At 42.3% G+C, this 20,073-nt stretch overlaps 1 protein-coding gene across 1 annotated transcript in view; it reads left to right on the plus strand.

The window, feature by feature from the left end:
- LOC124553890 (zinc finger protein 708-like) overlaps nt 1-20,073 on the plus strand; it is a 117,093-nt gene that overhangs the window by 48,416 nt on the left and 48,604 nt on the right. Inside the window, exons 3-4 of the mRNA XM_047127906.1 lie at nt 5,116-5,208; nt 6,251-6,343. Coding sequence (XP_046983862.1) covers nt 5,116-5,208; nt 6,251-6,343 — 186 coding nt within the window. The remainder of the gene's footprint in view (nt 1-5,115; nt 5,209-6,250; nt 6,344-20,073) is intronic.

The following is a 20,073-nucleotide window of genomic DNA, read 5'->3' on the forward strand; positions in this document are numbered from 1 at the left end:
GCCCGAAAGACCGTCGCATCGACACCGGGGCCTTTATCCTTGCCTTCAAGGGGGATGTTCTCCCAGAGAAGGTAAAGGTGATGTGCTACCGGTGCGACGTGCGACTTTACGTCCCACCTCCTATGCGCTGTTTTCGGTGTTTGCGCTTTGGGCACATGTTGTCACGGTGTGAGGCTGAGCCCCTTTGTGGCGATTGTGGATGTCCTCTTCGTGAGGAACATACATGCACCCCACCACCTCATTGCGTTAATTGTCCTGTCATCCACTCGCCTAGATCCTTAGACTGCCCCGCTTATCAGAAGGAGAAGAAGATTCAAGAACTCAAAACTTTGGATCGTCTCTCTTATTCTGAGGCCAGGAAGAAGTACGACCGCCTCCATCCCGTGACGTTGACCACTTCGTTTGCCTCAGTCGTGTCCACTCCTTCCACAGTATCCTCACCCCTATCCTGTCCCCCCTCCACCTCCTCCCCCATCTGGGGTCTATGCCTCCACCTCCCAAATCCCTCCCTTCCAAATCCTCCTCCCCCGCGGCCCCCGCCCCCTCTGCCCCAGGGGCCACCCTTCCTCCTCCTCCTCCCCCCTCCCCCGCTGCCTGAGAAGCGATCCTCTTCTCAGGCGTCCATCGGAGAAACGTTCCGGACCCCAGCTTCTGAGGTCCGGCGTTCCAAAACGGACCCCGCGCGTGAGGACCTTCTTCGGGTCCAGCCCACCATCCCTGTGCCTCCTCGGACTTCCAAGAAGGCCTCCAAGAAGAAGTCTCTATCCCCCTCTCCACCCCGGCGCGTTTCGTCTGACGCTCCGTCCGTGAGTCGCTGCTCCCAGCCGTCCTCAGTTTCGCCGGGACGCTCTGCTGCCAGGCGCTCAGCTGGCCTCTCGTCGGCAAATGATGCTGCCCCTCCTACACAACCCGGGACAGCGGCCGCAGCTGGCGACGACTCGATGGAGCAGGATCCACCTCCCGCCGGTTGCAGCGTTGTTCCCTCGAAACCTGGCACTCCGCGGCCGTCGAGGTGACCAGCTCTCCCCCCGTCTCGTTCCCCCTCTTTTTTTGACTAGCGATGGCCTTGTTACATTGGAACATAAGAGTTATTCGATCTAATCGGGAGGAATTACAACTGCTCCTCCGCCTGCACTGTCCGCTCGTCCTTGGTCTCCAGGAAACCAAGTTGCGCCCAACTGACCGTATTGCCTTTACCCACTATACCTCAGAGCGGTATGACCTCACCCCTGTGGACGGTATCCCATCTCATGGTGGGGACGTGTTGCTCGTTCAGGACGATGTCTATTACCATCCCATCCAATTGACCGCCCCACTCTAAGCAATAGCTGTCCGTATTATTCTTTCTGCTTTTACTTTTTCAGTTTGTACCATCTACACTCCATCGTCATCAGCAGTTAGTCGGGCTGATATGATGCACCTGATTGTTCAGCTTCCTCCACCGTTTTTATTGTTTGGCGACTTCAATGCCCATCATCCCCTTTGGGGCTCTCCTGCATCCTGTCAAAGAGGCTCACTCTTGGCGGATGTCTTCAACCATCTCAATCTTGTCTGCCTCAATACTGGCGCCCCGACTTTCCTCTCGGTTTCTACTCATACCTACTTCCACTTGGACCTTTCGATCTGTTGTACCACTCTTGCCCGTCGGTTCGAGTGGTATGTCCTTTCTGACACCTATTCGAGCGACCACTTCCCCTGTGTCGTTCGTCTCCTGCACCACACCCCATCCCCACGTCCTTCGAGCTGGAACATACCGAAAGCTGGCTGGGGACTTTACTCCTCCCTGGCGACCTTTCCGGACCACGATTTTCTCAGTTGTGACAGTCAGGTCGAATACCTCACGGCTGTTATCGTCAATGCTGCCGTATATTCCATTCATCATACTACCTCTTCACGTCGCGTTTCCGTCCCCTGGTGGAATGAGGCTTGTAGGGACGCTATCCGTGCTCGACGACGTGCTTTACGTGCCTTTCGCCGCCATCCTACGTTGGCGAATTGTATTGGATACAAACGACTCCAAGCGCAATGCCGTAGAGTCATCAAAGACAGCAAAAAAGCTTGTTGAGCCTCTTTCACCAGCTCCTTTAACAGTTTTACTCCCTCTTCTGTCGTTTGGGGTGGCCTGCGCCGGCTGTCAGGCATTAAGGCCCACTCCTCGGTACCTGGCCTGACCTCAGGTAATGAGGTCCTTGTTGATCCTGTGGCTGTCTCCAACGCCTTCGGCCGCTTTTTCGCGGAGGTTTCAAGCTCCGCCCATTACCACCCTGCCTTCCTTCCCAGGAAAGAGGCAGAAGAGGCTCGGCGACCTTCCTTTCACTCGCTGAATCTGGAAACTTATAATGCCCCCTTCACTATGTGGGAACTCGAACGTGCGCTTCCACTGTCCCAGTCCACTGCTCCGGGGCCAGATGCCATTCACGTTCAGATGCTGGCACACCTTTCTCCGGCAGGCAAAAGCTTCCTTCTTCGTACCTACAATCGCGTCTGCACCGAAGGTCAGGTCCCCATGCGTTGGCGTGACGCCGTAATTGTTCCTATACCCAAACCCGGGAAGGATAGACACCTTCCCTCTAGTTACCACCCCATTTCTCTTACAAGCTGTGTCTGTAAGGTGTTGGAGCGCATGGTTAATGCTCGTTTAGTCTGGATTCTTGAATCTCGACGGCTAATTACCAATGTCCAATGCGGCTTTCATCGCCGCCGCTCCACTGTTGCCCAGCTTGTGACCTTGTCGACATTCATCATGAACAATTTTTTGTGAAGGCGCCAAACGGTAGCCGTGTTCTTCGATTTGGAGAAGGCTTATGATACCTGTTGGAGAGGAGGTATACTCCGCACTATGCACAGGTGGGGCCTACGCGGTCGCCTGCCCCTTTTTATTGATTCCTTTTTAACGGATCGAAAGTTTAGGGTACATGTGGGTTCCGTATTGTCCGACGTCTTCCTCCAGGAGAACGGAGTGCCTCAGGGCTCCGTCTTGAGCGTAGCCCTTTTTGTCATCGCGATCAATCCAATTATGGATTGCATTCCACCCAATGTCTCAGGCTCTCTCTTTGTTGATGACTTTGCGATCTACTGCAGTGCCCAGAGAACATGCCTCCTGGAGCGCTGCCTTCAGCGTTGTCTAGACAGCCTATACTCATGGAGCGTGGCAAATGGCTTCCGGTTGTCTGAAGAGAAGTCGGTTTGTATCAACTTTTGGCGATATAAAGCGTTCCTTCTGCCATCCTTACATCTCGGCCCCATTGTTCTCCCATTCATGGAAACAACTAAGCTTCTAGGGCTCACATTGGACAGGAAACTTTGTTGGTCTCCGCATGTCTCTTATTTGGCGGCCTGTTGTACACGTTCCCTTAATGTCCTCAGAGTTCTTAGTGGTTCATTTTGGGAAGCAGATCGCACTGTCCTGCTTCGCTTGTATCGGTCCATAGTCCGATCGAAGCTGGATTATGGGAGCTTCGTCTACTCGTCTGCTCGGCCATCCCTCTTACGCCGTCTCAACTCCATCCACCATCGGGGGTTACGTCTTGCGACCGGAGCCTTCTACACTAGTCCCATCGAGAGTCTTTATGCTGAAGCTGCCGAATTACTATTGACCTACGGGCGTGACGTACTGCTGTGTCGGTATGCCTGCCGGCTGTTGTCAATGCCCGACCACCCCTCTTATCAGTCCTCCTTCGCCGATTCTCTCGACCGTCAGTACGGGTTGTATGTTTCTGCCCTGCTGCCCCCTGGAGTCCGCTTCTGTCGCCTGCTTCGACAATTGGATTTTGCCCTCCCTACCACCTTCAGAGAGGGTGAGAGCCCGACACCACCTTGGCTCCAGGCTCCGGTTCATATTTATCTCGACCTCAGCTCACTCCCGAAGGAGGGTACTCCGGCTGTAGTGTATTGTTCACGGTTTGTCGAACTTCGTGCTCGACTTGCCGGTCACACCTTTATGTACATCGATGCCTCCAAAACTGACGATGGTGTTGGCTGTGCCTTTGTCGTCGGGGCCGTCACCTTTAAATACCGGCTCCTCGACCAATGTTCCAGCTTTACGGCCGAGCTTTTTGCTCTCCATCAGGCCGTTCAGTATGCCCGCCGCCACCGCCATTCATCGTATGTACTCTGCTCTGATTCCCTCAGTGCTTTTCGGAGCCTTGGAGCTCCCTATCTGGTCCATTCCTTGGTGCAACAGATCCAGCAGTCCCTCCATTCTTTCGCTGATAATGGTTCTCCTGTCAGCTTTCTGTGGGTTCCCGGACATGTAGGAGTGGCTGGGAACGAGGCTGCAGATGCTGCAGCCAAGGCTGCAGTCGTCCTGCCTCGGCCTGCCTCCCATTGTGTCCCGTCATCTGACGTTCGTGGGGTTGTTTGTAAGAGGCTTGTGTCGTTGTGGTGGGATGCTTGGTCATCCCTCCAAGGAAACAGGCTCTGGGCAGTAAAGCCGCTCCCAACTGCTTGGACATCCTCCTCCCGACCATCTCGGCAAGAAGAGGTCCTTCTGACCAGGTTGCGGATTGGGCATTGCCGGTTTAGCCACCGCTACCTGCTCTCCGGTGACCCGGCCCCGCAGTGCCCTTGTGGTCAAGCATTAAAAGTGCGCCATGTTTTATTGTCATGTCCCCGCTTTAGTCAATCTCGTGTTGTCTTGTCCCTGCCATCTACTTTACCGGATATTTTAGCTGATGACGCTCGAGCAGCTGCTCGTGTTCTGCGTTTTATAACTTTGACTGGCTTGTCCAAAGACATCTAACTTTTTTACGTATTTTATCTGCATCTTTGTCAGGACTTTCAGGTGTCCCCCCTCCCCTTGAGTTTTACTAGATTCCATGTGCTCTAACAACTGTGACCTCAGTAGTTGAGCGCCCTTAAACCCCACCAAAAAAAAAAAAAAAAAAGCTTACTGTTGTACCTGCCTTCAAGAATAACCAATGCTTTGGTTTCAAATATCTGAATTGTAGCACCACATTTTCTCGCTGCCTGGTTCCAATTGATGAATATGTGTGAGTAATTGCTTTTACGCAAGATCGATATCTCTCTCTCTCTCTCTCTCTCTCTCTCTCTCTCTCTCTCTCTCTTGTGTGTGTGTGTGTGTGTGTGTAACTTTTTTTATTTTGCTTTTTCCAGTTTCTTGAAGACCAATTAAACACTGAAGGCACTAGTGTTTCAGTAAAGCAAGATCCAGAACTGAAACAACATGCTGATGGATCTGAGCATAATGTAAGTTTTCACACAAGCACTGTATTGTGGAGGAAGTGTAGTAAGACTGTCATGACACAATTATGGGGCATTCAAGCTAAATTACCATGGATGTTCAACATTTGTAACCTATGATACCAGCTGTTTTCAAGAACTTTTGTGGACTGTCAGTTGACTCTAGTTAGATATGTTATTTGTTGGCTATTACCAATAGTATTTTAACAGAACTTGTAACAAGCATATCATTATGAACCATTACCGTTTTATTAATTTTTTATTATGGTTCTATTTAATGAATGCCTTAAGTACATATTTGGTATTAACGGAGCAATGAAGGCTTCCTCTTGGAAGTAATTGTTAATCTTGTTATGTGCCTTTGTGTCACAGTGTCGCAACAGAGGATTTGGCACTTATGATATGTTGTGAGCGTATATTTTAGAGTTGCCAGTCACTGTTCACTGTAATATTTACATCATTACTGAAATCCTGCATTGGCTGTATGTAATTCCTTATGATTTTCCTCCCGTACACATGACCTAAGTTTGCATTGTTTCCTAAGGAGCAGGCACTGAAAATACATGTTGACAGAGCAAGAAGCTGTGTAAATAGCATTAACTTTGGTCAATTTTGACGATAATGTGTGGAATGCCATATTCATTTGATTAATGGCCAAAATGTCCTCTTGTTAATGGGTTTACTGCTGGAAGATTATTTGCATCTCTATATTATCTGAGTGTAATTTTGAAATGTTGCCACACACGTGTATCCAGTTTGTATATGGGAGTACGACCACCCGATAGAGCAGGCCATGGTGCCTCTGAAATCAGAGTGGATTATGTGACAGGAATAGGAAGTGAAAGCATATCAATATAAATATTACTCAATGGCTGTTAGCATAATCAGAGATGTTAGAACTGATTTGGATGCATTCTGACTCTCGTCCCAAGTGATAGGAATCTGTGCAAAGTTGGATGATATTCATAAGAAAGGAATATTGAGACCTGTGTCATACATACAGAAGTTAATAAGCAGCTATAATTCGCAGATTGTTTTCTTCTTTCAGTCTGTTAAAGATCCATTGGGAATATCATGGCCCACTGATTTTATCAAGGAGGATCCTGAACTAAATTTGGAAATGAATGTAACTGAGAATATTGTAAGTATTCACATCTCTGATGTATTGCATGTAGTCAAGTAAAAAGTCGTCTGTTAATAGTGTAGAATAAAGGATGCATTGCAGTGGAATTGGCACAGTGTGTCAGTTTCCTGGAACTTGTTGCTGTTCACATTTCTAGAGTATTTTTGTTCTCGTCCACTTAACTTCCACATCACCTTTTACATGCTGACTGTTGTAAATAGAAGTGGATGGGGACTGGTGGTTGGTATAATCCTGTTTTCTGTAGCCCTTGTTGATGTCAACTATATTTTATAATGGCTGTGTGTGATGGACACAAAATTCACATTTAGATGAAGTGGAAGTTCTAATAGCATAGGTCACTTGAGAAACATTCCTCCTTTCAATAAATCCTGATCAATACAATTCAAAAGAACAGTGGCTGGTCTTACCTTTTTTGTGAATCATAGTTATTCTTCAGTTTGTCCTAAAACTTTTTTGGGTTTTGGAAAAAAAGAGATAAAATTTGTGTGTTGTAAATCAGCCCTGATGCTTTTTCCACAACCTGTACATATTGTGGCAGCTTGTGTGGTACCTGTTGTATTAGCTATATATTTTTCAACTATAGAAAAACTCTGTATGGCTTTTGGTGAATGATTGTTCACAGATGAAGCCATGTATGACCTCAACATTTGAGTCCTGGATGATCTAAAAAAGAAAGATTAATTTTTTGAATACACTTTATGACGCTGCTAAGGGAAAGCGATGTTAACATTGATAAAAATGTCACAGGGTTTAAAATTAGAGAAAGAGGGGGGGAACATTCAACGCACAGTTGCAGAAGGTTAGTTACTGGCTCTCTCGATCTCATTGTTCATAAACAAACTTGCTGTAGTTATAAAGGATTCTTCAGGCACTGAAATGTTTGGTGATAATACAAGCACACAGATCAAGGAACCAAACTATCATACTGGGGGCAGTTCTGGCAGAATGTAAAGGAGTATAGCTGATTCACAGCTAACAGGCCAAGACTTAATGTCACACAGACTCACATTATGCCATTTTAAACAAATTAAAGGGATGCATTGGCATTACAAGTAGACAGGATGGTTGTTGTTGTGGTCTTCAATCCTGAGACTGGTTTGATGCAGCTCTCCATACTACTCTATCCTGCGCTAGCTTCTTCATCTCCCAGTACCTACTGCAACCTACATCCTTCTGAATCTGCTTAGTGTATTCATCTCTTGGTCTCCCTCTACGATTTTTACCGTCCACGCTGCCCTCCAGTGCTAAATTTGTGATCCCTTGATGCCTCAGAACATGTCCTACCAACTGATCCCTTCTTCTAGTCAAGTTGTGCCACAAACTTCTCTTCTCCCCAATCCTATTCAATACCTTCTCATTAGTTACATGATCTACCCACCTTATCTTCAGCATTCTTCTGTAGCACCACATTTCGAAAGCTTCAATTCTCTTCTTGTCCAAACTAGTTATCGTCCATGTTTCACTTCCGTACATGGCTACACTCGATACAAATACTTTCAGAAACGGCTTCCTGACACTTAAATCTATACTCGATGTTAACAAATTTCTCTTCTTCAGAAACGCTTTCCTTGCCATTGCCAGTCTACATTTTATATCCTCTCTACTTCGACCATCATCAGTTATTTTACTCCCTAAATAGCAAAACTCCTTTACTACTTTAAGTGTCTCATTTCCTAATCTAATTCCCTCAGCATCACCCGATTTAATTTGACTACATTACATTATCCTCGTTTTGCTTTTGTTGATGTTCATCTTATATTCTCCTTTCAAGACACTGTCCATTCCGGTCACCTGCTCTTCCAAGTCCTTTGCTATCTCTGACAGAATTACAATGTCATCAGCGAACCTCAAAGTTTTTACTTCCTCTCCATGAATTTTAATACCTACTCCCAATTTTTCTTTTGTTTCCTTTACTGCTTGCTCAATATACAGATTGAATAACATCGGGGATAGGCTTCAACCCTGTCTCACTCCCTTCCCAACCACTGCTTCCCTTTCATACCCCTCGACTCTTATAACTGCCATCTGGTTTCTGTACAAATTGTAAATAGCCTTTCGCTCCCTGTATTTTACCCCTGCCACCTTCAGAATTTGAAACAGAGTATTCCAGTTAACATTGTCAAAAGCTTTCTCTAAGTCTACAAATGCTAGAAACATAGGTTTGCCTTTTCTTAATCTTTCTTCTAAGATAAGTCGTAAGGTTAGTATTGCCTCACGTGTTCCAACATTTCTACGGAATCCAAACTGATCTTCCCCGAGGTCCGCTTCTACCAGTTTTTCCATTCGTCTGTAAAGAATTCGCGTTAGTGTGTTGCAGCTGTGACTTATTAAACTGATAGTTCGGTAATTTTCACATCTGTCAACACCTGCTTTCTTTGGGATTGGAATTATCATATTCTTCTTGAAGTCTGAGGGTATTTCGCCTGTCTCATACATCTTGCTCACCAGATGGTAGAGTTTTGTCATGACTGGCTATCCCAAGGCCATCAGTAGTTCTAATGGAATGTTGTCTAATCCTGGGGCCTTGTTTCGACTCAGGTCTTTCAGTGCTCTGTCAAACTCTTCACGCAGTACCTTATCTCCCATTTCGTCTTCATCTACATCCTCTTCCATTTCCATAATATTGTCCTCAAGTACATCGCCCTTGTATATAAACCCTCTATATACTCCTTCCACCTTTCTGCCTTCCCTTCTTTGCCTAGAACTGGGTTGCCATCTGAGCTCTTGATATTCATACAAGTGGTTCTCTTCTCTCCAAAGGTCTCCTTAATTTTCCTGTAGGCAGTATCTGTCTTACCCCTAGTGAGACAAGCCTCTACATCCTTACATTTGTCCTGCTTAGCCATTTTGCACTTCCTGTCAATCTCATTTTTGAGACGTTTGTATTCCTTTTTGCCTGCTTCATTCACTGCAATTTTATATTTTCTCCTTTCATCAATTAAATTCAATATTTCTTCTGTTAACCAAGGATTTCTATTAGCCCTCGTCTTTTTACCTACTTGATCGTCTGCTGCCTTCACTACTTCATCCCTCAGAGCTACCCATTCTTCTTCTACTGTATTTCTTTCCCCCATTCCTGTCAATTGTTCCCTTATGCTCTCCCTGAGACTCTCTACAACCTCTGGTTCTTTCAGTTTATCCAGGTCCCATCTCCTTAAATTCCCACCTTTTTGCAGTTTCTTCAGTTTCAATCTGCAGTTCATAACCAATAGATTGTGGTCAGAATCCACATCTGCCCCTGGAAATATCTTACAATTTAAAACCTGTTTCCTAAATCTCTGTCTTACCATTATATAATCTATCTGATACCTTTTAGTATCTCCAGGATTCTTCTAGGTATACAACCTTCTTTTATGATTCTTGAACCAAGTGTTAGCTATGATTAAGTTATGCTCTGTGCAAAATTCTACAAGGCTGCTTCCTCTTTCATTTCTTCCCCCGAATCCATATTCACCTACTATGTTTCCTTCTCTCCCTTTTCCTATTGACGAATTCCAGTCACCCATGACTATTAAATTTTCGTCTCCCTTCACTACCTGAATAATTTCTTTTATCTCGTCATACATTTCATCAATTTCTTCATCATCCGCAGAGCTAGTTGGCGTATAAACTTGTACTACTGCAGTAGGCATGGGCTTTGTGTGTATCTTGGCCACAATAATGTGTTCACTATGCTGTTTGTAGTAGCTAACCCGCACTCCTATTTTTTTATTCATTATTAAACCTACTCCTGCATTACCCCTATTTGATTTTGTATTTATAACCCTGTAATCACCTGACCAAAAGTCTTGTTCCTCCTGCCACCGCACTTCACTAATTCCCACTATCCAACTTTAACTTATCCATTTCCCTTTTTAAATTTTCTAACCTAGCTGCCCGATTAAGGGTTCTGACATTCCACGCTCCGATCCGTAGAGTGCCAGTTTTCTTTCTCCTGATAACGACGTCCTCTTGAGTAGTCCCCGCCCAGAGATCCAAATGGGGGACTATTTTACCTCCGGAATATTTTACCCAAGAGGACGCCATCATCATTTAACCATACAGTAAAGCTGCATGCCCTCAGGAAAAATTACGGCTGTAGTTTCACCTTGCTTTCAGCCGTTCACAGCACCAGCACAGCAAGGCCGTTTTGGTTAATGTTACAAGGCCAGATCAGTCAATCATCCAGACTGTTGCCCCTGCAACTACTGAAAATGCTGTTGCAGGGGCACAGCCCCTCTTCAGAAACCACATGTTTGTCTGGCCTCTCAACAGATACCCCTCCGTTGTGGTTGCACCTACGGTACGGCCATCTGTATCGCTGAGGCACGCAAGCCTCCCCACCAATGGCAAGGTCCATGGTTAATGGGGGGGTAAGGATGGTAAGTGAAATAATAGTAGTGTTGTTCCACAAGAAGGGTTTTAAATAAATGAGAACACCACACTTGTGCAAATGAGGAGCTTGGCCAACACAATGAACTGTAGGGTGTTGAAGAGCATAGCTGTAGTTGTCAAAACAGCTTGATTGTATTTGGTGACCACTTACCATGAAAATATAAACGGCAATACTGGCCTTCATATGCAGCGCAAGAGATCATGTAGTACAAGATGCCTCCATGGCATCAGGGCCAGAGGTGCAGAGATAGTGTCTCCTTCATGGAGTGTTGCTCCCGATGCAAGTGTGTAGAACAGTGTGTGGCTAGTTGTGTGGCCTAGAAAACCATGTCATATTGTTGGCACTGAAATCACTGATGTGTACCGCACTTGTTACTTTGAAAATGCATAACTTAGATTAAATAGTGCTAGACATCTGAGCAAATCTATGAATAGGATGTGTCACCATAAGTGATCCTGAGTAGCACATACAGCTGTGCAGTGAACACCTTAGCTGTCAGCTGGAGTGACATGAAATTTTTGTGGTCTCGTGAGCATAAAATGCTTAATAATAATGCAGAAAAATAGGGCTGATTATTTTTATACTGGCACATGGCCAACAAGATTGTTTATTAATTGTGTAACTCGAAATTATAGTTGGTAATTGCGTGAGAATCTTGAGCAAGTCTTGGTTACTGTACTCCTAGGTATCTCATTTACAGTGCCCACTGTCGATCTTTCCTGTAAACCTGTCCCAACTGCTTCCTACATCAGAAATTTGTTTGCCAGGCTTAATTTTGATATGCATTCATTGAATATTATGATTTGCCTGTGTTTAAAGATTTTTGTGATTGTAATTGCTGTCATATGTGAAGATAGTATTAGAAAGATAATAGTATGAGACCTATTACCTAGTGAATTAAGTCATGAGATTAGATGTAGGAATCAAGACATTGCAGTGCTTTTTATCACTTGCATGCTGTTAAACATTAATTATCGGTTGTTTGAATTTCTGTGAAGGTTTGGTGATCTTTCAGACCAATATGTATGTGCTAATAGTTGAAAGCCCATGTCCTACATTAAGGTTCCATCAGCTAAATGTCATGATGGGCTGATGTGGTAGTGCTTGAAAAACTGAAAGGGAAGGTTGGTTTGTAATGGCACATAATTTTAGAAATGTAAGATGTAGTCTCAGAAATTTTTATTGGAAATCCTGGTTACGTATGTTTCATCCACTCGTTGCATGGTACAGTTAAGGAAATAGAGTGCTGATGGCTGATTTTTCTCATGTAGTGAAATTTAGTCAGCTTTAATGAAGTTACGGAAAATTGAGATTCGGAGATGTGATTATTGAGATGGGAGAATCATCTTTTTGAACCATCAAGTATCATAAGGGAAAGTGGATGGCAAAAATGTGCGTTGGGATCAGGTGTCCTGGGAAGGAACCCTGAAGGACTATGCAGTGTCTAATTAGAGAACACGTTGAGTGTCAGACTGTTGTATGTTCAGATAACTGGGAGTGTTAAAACCTTTAGCCAGTTCCATTAGAATACAGCTAATTTCAGAATAAGGTGTTATACAGTGCAGTGACATTGCAAAGAAGTAGTGAGCTATGGGATGAGATGAGAGCGTGCAGTGTCGTGCAGAGTCATTTGAATGAATGCATATGGAATGAATACGTAATTAAGCATGGGTATATTTTTCATTCAGTGAGCTGGGTTCCTTTGTATTGTGTGTGTAGAGTATTAGGGCATAATTTTGCTGTTTTGATTGGTTGTAGAGTGGATGAACAAGAATATTTAGTTTCCAGCAGATATCATGTATCTAAAACAGAGTTCAGTACTAACTTATTAGTCACTCTTGTGCTCAACAGAATATTTTGAATCAAGGATGCAAGTTTCACTTTAGTTTTTGTGTTGAATGGGTTTTGACTTCGACAGTAAGTAGACAGCTGATATAATTTCTGTGTAAAGGTGTATTAATTGTTTATTCGAGAAGCAATCCAGAGACAGGCTGTTACTGGTAGGTTCAAACAACCCACAAGTGTTGTGGAGATGCTTCAGGAACTCAAATGGGAATCCCTGATGGGCAGGTGATAATCTTTCAAGTAACACTATTGAGATAATTTAGAGAACAGCCATTTGAAGCTGACTGCCAAATGATTCTGTTGTTTCCAACATGCTTTGCACATACGGACTATGAAAATAAAGTATGAGAAATCAGGACTGATATGGAGGCACAAAGGTTTGTGAGGTGAGTGGGAAAGGAAATGACCCACAGGGTTATGGGGGACCCTTTGCCATGCAGCATTAGGTGAATAGTGGAGTATTGATGTATGTGGAGATATTAAGTAAAATAAGTAGCTGACTAATGTAGTAGGGGAAACAGTAATATTTTTCATGGTAGTAAGTGTACATATACATAGAAAATAATCTGTTAGCAGTTCCATTAAGTAATAGTGTGAGTAGATTAGCACTAGTCACAAACAGCTGGTTGTCAGTATACTTCAGAGGTAAATTCCTGTGGGAGCTTCTGCCTTAAGATTTGCAGCCTGGCTCACCCCACTTCCATCCACTTCTTCATTTATGGAATGCAATGTGTAAAACAAAGAATGAACAAACTAATAACCTTCATACCCCATCTCTAGCCAGAGCAGAGGTTACAGTGATGAAAGAAAACTTAATTTTATGAAAAAAATACTGAAACATTCAATAATAAATGCAACCCATCAAGACAAATTAAGGTTATATTGTACTGAAAACAAATTATGCCTACATAAGCAGTTCCTCACGGTGTTTAAAATCATCAGATTTGACAAGGCTATAACTTTGCCATAAATAAAGATACAGAATCGGAGTAAAATTTGTGCCTCATTACATACCTGCAAAGCCTTTATTTACAAAGGAACTGTATGATTTTCCCGTTGTGTATGATTTATATGGATGCACATACAACATTCAGGTGCCTTTCACAGCTGTGCTTAGGATCAGATTCATCATTTACTGATCACAAATATCAAATTTCTTTTCAATGCCTTTAAGCATCCAGGCAATAGACTTGATCCAAGCAGTTGCAAGCATGTCACTTTAGGAAACTCACTGCTGTTCCCATGTAGCATCATAGTTCATCCAAAGTAGTTGGAAGAGGAGACAACTAGGTGGAGCCTTTTACGATCTCCCACAACTAAAAAAGATACCATGTTGTGAGACCTGCAGCCCCTCATAGCTGATAAATTCCTCAGGCAGCTTAATGTTCAGAAGTGCTCTTTTGTGAAGGTTCCAATGCAGTGGTACACCATCCAGAAGAAAAATTATATTTCTGTAATTTTCCGTCTCTGCTGTTTTTGGTCCATTTATGTGTTTTCTAATATCGTCTACTTTCTTCAGTTTGTTAAAGAATTCCCTATTCTTCAGATTAAGTTCAGTGTTAATCTCACTAACCTGTTCATCACATTACATGAGTTGGATAATAAGTAATGATCACTACCAACAAGCTTCCTGTCCTGTATTGCACAGCACATTACCCTTATTAATTTTGCAGCAATCTGTTCAACTCTTATCCCTCAATGACTCATTTTATACGTTTTAAAGCAATGAGAAATGACCTGCTGGAAGTAGTACACATTTGGTCATACACTAAATGAAACATACTGCATACAATTCCTTGGTGTCTGCTTGGATTTCAAATTGAAGTGGGGTCAAGAAATTGGTAAACTTGTCCAGCTAATCCACTCAGCATAACTCACCTAAAGGCAATTATGATGACTTCTTTTGGATTTTCACTTGTTTTTGGAATTATCTTTTGGGGCAGCCAACTAGAAATAAATAAAATATTTATATGTTATTTAATGTAGAAACCAATAGAGTGTGCCCTAGTGACACATAGGTTCAAGATGCCCTAGATCAATGAAGAGGTTTATGCAAGGTGTTCAGTTGTTTAACATCACATCACAATCCTACTAGAAGTGTCTGTAGGATACATACTTTTTGTTCATAGTTGCTATGCCCTATAAGATTATCGTATAGGATAGTACTGATTGGAAGCATGCTAGGAAGCATTCCTGCAAGGTGACACTCTGGAGGAACATTTATAATTGCAAGGCAGAGAGATACTAGCTTTTTGGTTAAATTATTCTCATGCTGGTGTCTGCTTAATTTACGCTACTGGCCATTAAAATTGCTACACCACGAAGATGACGTGCTACAGACGTGAAATTTAACCGACAGGAAGAAGATGATGTGAAATGGAAATTATTAGCTTTTCAGAGCATTAACACAACGTTGGCACCAGTGGCGACACCTACAATGTGCTGACATGAGGAAAGTTTCCAACCGATTTCTCATACACAAACAGCAGTTGACGAGTGTTGCCTGATGAAACGTTGTTGTGATGCCTCATGTAAGGAGGAAAAATGCGTACTATTACATTTCCAACTTTGATAAAGAACGGATTGTAGCCTATTGCGATTGCGGTTCATCATATCACGACATTGCTGCTCGCATTGGTCGAGATACAATGACTGTTAGCAGAATATGGGATCAGTGGGTTCAGGAGGATCCCAATGTCCTCATATCACTAGCAGTCGAGATGACAGGCATCTTATCTGCATGGCTGTAACGGATCATACAGCCACGTCTCGATCCCTGAGTCAACAGATGGGAACGTTTGCAAGACAACCACCATCTGGACAAACAGTTAGATGACATTTGAAGCAGCATGGACTGTCATCTCAGATACCATGGCTGCGATTACCCTTGATGCTGCATCACAGACAGGAGCGCCTGCGATGGTGTACTCAATGACGAACCTGGGTTTACAAATGACAAAACGTCATTTTTTCGGATGAATCCAGGTTCTGTTTACAGCATCATGATGGTCACATCTGTGTTTGGCAACATCGCGGTGAACGCACATTGGAAGCGTGTATTCGTCATCGCCATACTGTCGTATCACCCAGCGTGATGGTATGGGGTGCCACTAGTTACACGTCTCGGTCACCTCTTGTTCGCATTGACGGCACTTTCAACAGTGGCCGTTACATTTCAGATGTGTTACGACCCGTGGCTCCCTGTGAAACCCTACATTTCAGCGGGATAATGGACGACTGCATGTTGCAGGTCCTGTAGGGGCCTTTCTGGATACAGAAAATGTTCGACTACTGCCTTGGGCAGCACATTCTCCAGATCTCCCACCAATTGAAAACGTCTGGTCCATGGTGGCCGAGCAACTGGCTCGTCACAATACGCCAGTCACAACTCTTGATGAATTGTGGTATTGTGTTGAAGCTGCATGGGCAGCTGTACCTGTACATGCCATCCAAGCTCTGTTTGACTCAATGCCCAGGTGTATCAAGGCTGTTATTATGGCCAGAGCTGGTTGTTCGGGGTACTGATTTCTCAGGATCTATGCACCCAAATTGCGTGAAAATGTAATCACATGTCAGTTGTAGTATAATATGCTTGTCCAAAGAATACCTGTGTATCATCTGCATTTCTTCTTGGTGTTGGAATTTTAATGGCCAGTAGTGTATTATCAATCTGAATGTCCAAGAACTTCGCTCATGTATTCTCATTCAGTGTCTGTTATTGATATCTCCTTGTATCTATGAGTCTTTCGGATTTGTATGGAATTGCACGATGTGTGGTTTTGTAAGTATAAAGGTTGAATTTTTGTTCTGTTTCCTGTAAACCAGTTTCAGGTATGTTTCATTATTCACCTGGCTGTTTCTAGTTTGAATGAGTTTGTCAGTTTTTAGTGTACTTGTGTCATCAACAAACATAGCAGATTTTGAAGGCTCCTCCATTGGGGTTAGCACTACATTAATGTGGGTCAGGTTAAGTCAAATGCTGAGCCCAGTGGGACATCATATGTAATTTTTCCCCATTCTATATTCAGTTTTCCTCCCAGGGTATCGTTTGTTAATAAGACCCAGTTTTTTGTTGCTAAGCTAAGATTCAGTTCTTGTGAGTATAATTCTTTTAACACCATAACAATGTAGTTTCTCAAGTAAAGGATATCACGAGTTTAATTTGATGCCAATAAGTTTTCTCCACTTGTACTGCATATTTCTCATTCTATAAAGTCAGCACAATATTTTAGTAATTAGATTGTTACGATCATAACAAGAAGAATTTCTGCTTCTGTCACCAGACGATTCTTGTGATTGATTTGACCATTCACCTGATGAAACTGATGTCTGGTTGAGTATACACTTCCTGACTGAGTCTGATGGATCTAATTTCAATAGTCATTTTTTCTCCTCAAATGTTTTCAGCAACTGTTAAGAAATTGTTTTCATGGCCTGATACTTTTTCAGTTTTTCTAAATATTAGGCTGGTGCGTAAGTTGATAGCACTTCCATTTTGCACGTTGATATTCCAGTTGCTGAGGTTTTTTTTACCAATAGCTATTTTTTATTTGTAGTTCATTGTTGTATTTGAGTTTACACATTGTCATTTTGTCGTCTGGAGATACTGAGTGGGATGGTGGTCACTAGAAAGTGGAGTGCCAAGTAGAGGAATTGAGGCACTGTGGACATGTTCATCTCTAAGGGATCAATAGAGGGTAACTAGTGGAGGCAGCCAGAAACATTGTTGTACATCTGGTGGGACAGGGACAAAGTGGTTTACTATGAATTGCTTCCTCAACATGTAACCACTGATTACTGTTGACATTTATTGTCAATAACTCAACATGTTTTGCAGATGCAGTACAAGAACAATGACCAAGAAGTCGCTACTCCATGATAACACCTGCCAACAATTTGCTAGACTTACAAAAAACAGTATACAGGAGTTGGGGGTTTGAACTATTGCACACCCCCCTTCTTCACTTGAACTTGCACTCTCAGATTTTCCCCTTTTCTGCTCTTTATTGAGCAACGTTCAAAGAACTTTATTTCCAGATCAAAATGCACTCTGAACCTTGGTCAACGAGTACTATGCCATAAAACAACATGATTTCTACAATTACAGAATGAAAAAGTCGCCCCAGCATTGGGAGACTGCTGTAAATAGTGAAGGAGAACATTTCACTGGTTATTAAAGTCTCTCTTATTTGTTTCTGTTGTGCGTATTAAACTTCTGGAAAAATACCAACTGATATTTACTGCAAATAGATACATATGCATAACTTCCTTTCATTGTGCTGCTAAACTTAGTTTCCTTTCGTCTCTGTCTAACCAGTATGTATAACATTCAAAATTACACTTGGTCTGTTAAGCCCAGTGTCTGGGTACAGATATTGCAAACATGGATAGGTATTGTACATATCTTTTGCAATACAATTAACTCAGTGAATGTGTCCTAAGTGTTCGAGGATGAATCATATTGTTGTTGGTTGTCAAGTTTATAAAGAATTTCACATTCTTTCGAAACAATTCTGATCCCCAAGTGAGGGTATATGTGAGTAAATGTCAGAAGAGTCTTAATTTTGTGTCATAAAAGGATGTGGCTCTGTTGAGAGTTTAATATAATTCGTGCACCATTGATTCTCATAATATTTGAGTAGTAGTGTGTGGGTCAGTTGTGTTATGACAGTTATCCAACATAAAAGTTGATTACTCTTGTTCTGAGGTATCAGTTTAGGTAATTTTGATGAACAACTCCAAGGATGCATTGAAATATTTTGTAGGTTATCAACAAATGAGCATAGCTTTTAAAAGTAATTTTGTATGAAGCAAATGCAGTGAAGAAATGACAGAACCTGTAAATTAGTTAATAAATTTCTTTAGTTCATTGTAGAAAGGACTGAGGCACTCAGTAGTCCACCAATTGATGTTGGAAATAATTTGAATTTGTTTCATGATCAGTAGGCATGGTAGTTGCAGTGGATAGAGATACAATTATATCTTAATGGTATTCAACAGTATACTTACTCATTAAAGGTCAGTTGAATCAAAAGTAAAATTCAGCAGAGGAAGGAGTGATTCCTAGTTTCCTCTTGGGCAATCACACGTATGAAAGGTTGAGTTTTATTAATTGTTACAGTAACATATCCTTTTCTAAATGATTGATAATGCATTCACACTGTAGGCTGTGTGGAATTAAAGATAGCTCCTGAAAGAATTTTTTAAAATCGGAAATTATTTGAATTGTTCCCTTCCTTTAAATACAAGTACATAAGGAATGTTACATTAGGCATGCAGTAATTGTATCTAAAACCTGAAATCTTGGAGATAAAAGTAAAAAACTAATTGCATTTGGGACACCATAGATTGTACACACAGCTCGCACAAATAGTGTCATTCGTAGCGCAATTCTTGATACTCTAAAAAACTAAAACTATATATAAATCATACATCTCTCTCAATTTTTCATTATATTTCATTTCCTTATTTAAAATAGTTTATTTATCTTGCAGCAGTCATAGGTCCCAATTCTAAAGACATAAGTAATATCAATTGCTTTTTTGAATAATCATTGGTCATTTATTAATGTTCAAATTTGTTCTATTCTTACAAAAAGAGCTGCCACTTTTGTGTTGTGTGAATAAATTGTAGCCTTGGGAATGGGATTCAAAAACATTACCATAGCTTTTCCATTTCCAGAGATTCCATGGAAATTGTTTTATGTCTTCCTCATTTGAAATATGTACATTGACAAACAATCCAGGGTATATCAGACCAACATGGATATCCTTGCCAGCCTCTGTTCCAATTGTCTTTACATGTGCAGCAAGAATCATGTTACACTTCTGAATACCCAGCACATCTTTGATGGGTTGCATCCTCAGTTATGAGATGGTTTTTTTTTTTTCAAACTTCAGGGTTGTTGTGACAAGAATATTATGATAGCTTAAGGCAGTAAATAATGATCATTTTGAATATGAGCAAAAAGTTTGACCTGAATGGAAGTTATGATCACTCAGTTGCCCAGAAACCATTCTCTCGTTCCATAAAATATGCTTTCTGCGCGAATCTGAGTTTGTGCATATTCATAAAAATCTGTAGCTCAGCCAGCATACAGTTTTCTGTATTTCATCTGGTTCCACACTCCTCTCATTGTACCACCAATAGCATCCATCACAACTTTACTATGCATGCAGCAAAGAATATCACAGTCCATTTCCACTTCAAATATTTTCGAACACAAACTGGATAGTGTGTACTTGTTTTCAAATAGGGAGGCACAGCCATCTGAACTAATTGTCATTTTTTTGACACACGAGATTTTCTTCTTTACATCAGCTATAATTTATATGAGAACACAGCAACAGAAACGGTTTCATGTGTTGATCTCATTATGATGATGGCAGGATAAAATTTTTCTGCGGCATCCAGGCACAACCTGTGAAGCGTGTACTTGTTCATGTGATGAATGAGCACTTTGACTTTTGTCTTCATTAATCAGAGAAACATTATCTACAAAGTCTGT

Source organism: Schistocerca americana, chromosome 11, assembly GCF_021461395.2.
Source record: "Schistocerca americana isolate TAMUIC-IGC-003095 chromosome 11, iqSchAmer2.1, whole genome shotgun sequence".
Lineage (NCBI taxonomy): Eukaryota > Metazoa > Arthropoda > Insecta > Orthoptera > Acrididae > Schistocerca > Schistocerca americana.